The sequence below is a fragment of the Terrapene carolina genome, unplaced genomic scaffold, assembly GCF_002925995.2.
Source record: "Terrapene carolina triunguis isolate 2854851 unplaced genomic scaffold, T_m_triunguis-2.0 Scaffold89, whole genome shotgun sequence".
In the NCBI taxonomy this organism is placed as follows: domain Eukaryota; kingdom Metazoa; phylum Chordata; order Testudines; family Emydidae; genus Terrapene; species Terrapene triunguis.
Genome location: NW_020664440.1, coordinates 466,843 through 471,173, shown reverse-complemented (window position 1 = coordinate 471,173; position 4,331 = coordinate 466,843). Strand labels below are relative to the sequence as shown.

At 41.4% G+C, this 4,331-nt stretch overlaps 1 protein-coding gene across 3 annotated transcripts in view; it reads right to left on the bottom strand.

The window, feature by feature from the left end:
• Nucleotides 1-4,331, bottom strand: part of PXK (PX domain containing serine/threonine kinase like) — a 43,953-nt gene that overhangs the window by 31,409 nt on the left and 8,213 nt on the right. For 2 of the 3 annotated variants that reach the window (XM_026650220.2, XM_026650221.2), the window contains one exon: nucleotides 1,238-1,424. In XM_026650220.2, the coding sequence (XP_026506005.1) occupies nucleotides 1,238-1,424 (187 nt within the window). Of the gene's footprint in view, nucleotides 1-1,237; nucleotides 1,425-2,019; nucleotides 2,083-4,331 lie in introns of all 3 variants that reach the window. The other variant, XM_026650223.2, reaches the window with a different exon arrangement.

Sequence of the window (4,331 nt, the reverse complement as noted above, 5' to 3'; positions counted from 1 at the left end):
AAGTGGGTATTCACCCACGAAAGCTCATGCTCCAATAAATACGTCTGTTAGTCTATAAGGTGCCACAGGGCTCTTTGCTGCTTTTAAAGTCTCTGACGGTGCTTTTCATCAGTAGATCTCACAGTGCTTTACCAAGAAGCAAACATCATTATCCCCATTTTACAGAGAAGAAAGTTGAGGCACAGAGAGATAAAGTGACTTGCCCAAGACCATCCAGCAGGCCAGTGGTCAAACCAAGAATAGAATCTACATCTCCCAAATGCCAGTCCATGGCTCTATGTGTAAGGTCAAACTGTACATGTAGGACAAGACATTGGACAGCAGCCCAGGAAAAGACTGCGTAGCAGTTACTACTAATGTGAAGAAGACAGGAGGGATTACTGGCAGAGGTGGGTTTCAAGGAGGAATTTGGAAGAGGAAAGCAAGGAAAGTTGACACCCTAGGTAAATTCACTCACCCTTATTGGTTAAATGGGAAGAGTTTTACAGAGGGGTAAGCGTCTCTCACCCGCGTGTTACCGTAAGGATGAGAAAGTCTAGAAAAGGACTACCTTAAAAGAAAGCAAATTAGACATGGGGCTGGATGTCAGGACTCCAAGATTCTATTCCCAATGGCTCACTGTGTGCCCTTGGACAAATCACAACCTCTGCCTTAGTATCCCCATTACAGATGCACCACCTCTGTATAACATTGAGAGCTAGGCATGAAGAATGCTAACTGTGAAAGTGTCAGCTACCCAGGATGCAGTGGGCAGGAATTTGTGAGCTATAACAGCAGTACACAGCAATATATGGGGTCTCTATAGAAACCATGAGGAATTTGCACCATGGGCTTCACAAAGTACTCAGCAAAGCTGAAATAGTTCCCTGCGTGTCTTGGCTCACTGCCCTAGCTCAGGTACACTAGTTTAAACTGCCCCTAGGTAGAATCTTATGTCTCCCCTTGTTACATTTCCTCATACGGATTCTCTTAGTCCTGACCACTCTTTGTGGTAACTGCAAACTTGATAACAGTACAGTTAATGCACAGATCTGCTTCATGACAGACAGCATGTGGGAACTTCAGAGTAAATTCACTCCTCTATGCCACAGGATCACTCCTTAATAGGATTAATGCACAATTTATAAGGTGAGACTGGTCCTCTGTATCAGGAAGGAGTAAATTTCTCCTGTACCCTTGTCTCAGCAACTATTAGGCAAGTAAATTTATTACTGCATTTTTACAATCCTTCACTTACCAGTATAGTTTACAGAATAGTTGTTTGGATCCAAGAATTTCTTTACCAATTCACAATTGGACAGTATGTGATTGGTAGTGATGACGTTGAGATAGTTCTGGAGTCCCTTCTGTCTTTCAGCTATGAATTCACGATCCATATTCCCAATCAACTTTTTGGGAGGTAGAGGTAGACTTAGAGCCGAGATCTTTAAAAAAAAAAAAATAGGGAAGATAATATCAAAAACTTCCTCTTCTAATGTCTCATGTCGGTAAATAATTGAGCCATAAAACACAATCACTAGTTTTGTGCTGTTCTAAGAACCAGGTAATTTTTAAAAAGTGAATATACAGAAAGTCTATATTGTTATTTTGCTTTAAGTTCTGTGTTTGTACAGTGCTGAAATAGTCTGATATGTACTCTCATCTCACAATGTAGAGATTTGTATATGTACCACCACCAAAAGTGCCAGGAGATTTAAGTGCAAGAGCCACACTAACAAAATGAGAATAAAGCATTGTGTTTTCTCAGCATACCTATGTCATAGCACAAACCAACATTGCATCCTAGTGTATGCTCTTGGCAAACTTTCTTCTCTCCTATTTAACTTGTGCACAGATTGATAATAGTTTCTAATTCAACCACTACCATTATTGGGACTTAAAGAAGCTGGCAGTAAGGGCTTTTAACTTGCAGGTTCAATAATATGAGATATTCTTCACATCCCATTCCAAAATTTTTGCTGTGTAACATTATATAGGTAGAGCTGTTATTCTAGTGGTGGATCACTATATACTCCTTACCTACATGTTGTGAGGCTTCAGTTAATGTTCATGAAGCACTTACAGCTCATCAGATGAAAGATGCTGCAGAAATGCAAGGTATTATTTTAAAGAAATCAAAAGATTGTGTTTGAAAAACAAATGTAGGTTGAACAGTATTTAGATCTTCTTACATCATATGACGAATAATTTATTTTGTATCCATTCTTTCCAACACATCCCTGTTCAGCAAATCAAAGCAGATGCCTCACAGTTACTGAGCCTTCATGGGAGAAATCCTTAAGAAACCAGGTGTCTGTCACAGAGGCCCATGGCGCCAGCTGGCAAAGGGTTCCCTGTTCTGTAACAGCAACTCTTAACAGGCCTGACAAACTCACTACACCTATCAGAGGGGTAGCCATGTTAGTCTGTATCAGCAAAAACAATGAGGAGTCCTTGTGGCACCTTAGAGCCTAACAAAGTTATTTGGGAATAAGCTTTCGTGGCCTATAACCCTAGCCCACGAAAGCTTATGCCCAAATAAATGTGTTAGGCTCTAAAGTGCCACAAGGACTCCTCATTGTTTTCGCTGCTCCTAGCACACCACCACCATTTATCCGTAAAGAATATCATGTAAGATCTTAAATGAAAGCCAGGATCACACTGATCATCCATATCGTTGTGAAATGTATGCACAAATACCATGTCAGAAGTTGCAGGCACATATAAAATATATTCCTGAAAGCGTCTGAATCAAGGCAGGGTTGACAAACAGGTTTCTACCAGACAAAGGATGTATATTCATCTGTCTGCCTCAGTTCACATGCAAATCAAACAATGGAAGCTCTATTTGCATACGCAGTCAACATGAATTCAGTACACGAGAGAACAAGTGTGTGTGGGGGGGGGGGGGGTGACTTTAGGAAGAACACAATGAATTTTGGGGACTATAAGGAGAAGAAAGCCTAAGGACACCTCTATCCTTCTCTGAGGAAGGATAGTGCTTGGGGATAGCAAACCTGGTATTTCTGTGAGTAGCCAGTGACAGGCTGGATGTCACAGGGGAAGACTTCAAGGGGGTTCAGGGACTGGGGTGCACCTATTAACCTGCAAAGCAAAGTGAGGGCTAGCTTTGGCGTGAGGAGACTGTATGACAGCGTTGCAGAAAAAGAAAAGTTGTGTGTGCACAATAGCTACTTTTCTAAAGAAAACAGTTACGGCACTGGGGGGACACTTCCCCGCACCACCTCCAAGTGCTCAAACTGGAAAGTGGAAAGAAGGTGGGAACTTCTGGTGGTTATACCATCCTCACTTCCACCAGTTGGAAAAATAGGGACAGTTTAAAAAGCTGGAGGAAACCATCACTTTTTGCGAGAGGAGGCAATGCCCTCAACCTTTCCCTGCTCCTCCCTTCACGTGCCCTGGCATTATCAATGTTGATAAATGCGAAGTAATGCACATTGAAAAACATAATCCAAACTATACATATAAAATGGGGTCTAAATTAACTGTTACCACTCACAAAAGAGATCTTGGAGTCATTGTGGATAGTTCTTTGAAAACATCCACTCAATGTGCAGCAAAGTCAAAAAAGCAAACAGAATCTTGGGAATCATTAAGAAAGAGATAGATAATAAGACAGAAAATATCATATTGCCTCTATATAAATCCATTGTACGCCCACATCTTGAATACTGCATGCAGATCTGGTCATTATCTAGTTAAAATATGACCATATAGATAATTGTTGCAACCACTGTTATATATTTGCAACATATTTTGTACAAAATGTGGCATGTAAGATGTCTATGGAAAGGTTATGATTTGCTGGTTATGATTATGCTATCTGTATGCATGTATCATTTTTGTATTTGAAGTTATGAATATTGGCTCTATACCTGGATTTCAAATGTTTGCTCCTGGGGTAACGCCCACAAAGTAGTCAGCCAGCACATCTTGGAGGCAGTATTCAAATTAAGAGGCTTATCAAGAAACACTTAACTGATAACGCACCATGGGAGACATCCAACTACACTGAATGGACTGTCCTGCAAACGTGCTGTTTGGGGTATAGTTAATGGCTTCTACTGTGTCCAAACCTTCACGTGTGGACATGTGACCTGCCCAGATGACTCCAAACACTATCGTCTGCTGTAATTTTCCACTAGCTGTGCTGAGGGCTTTGTTTGAAACAATGGGTTTTCCTCCACATGGCAGAAGATATAAAACGCTCTGGAAACCCCTCCATTTTGCCTCTTTTCTGCTCCGACCTCTGGCTATGAACATATATTAATGGGAGCATCTAACCTAGGGTGACCAGATCACCCAAGTCAAATATCGGGGGGGGGGGGGGG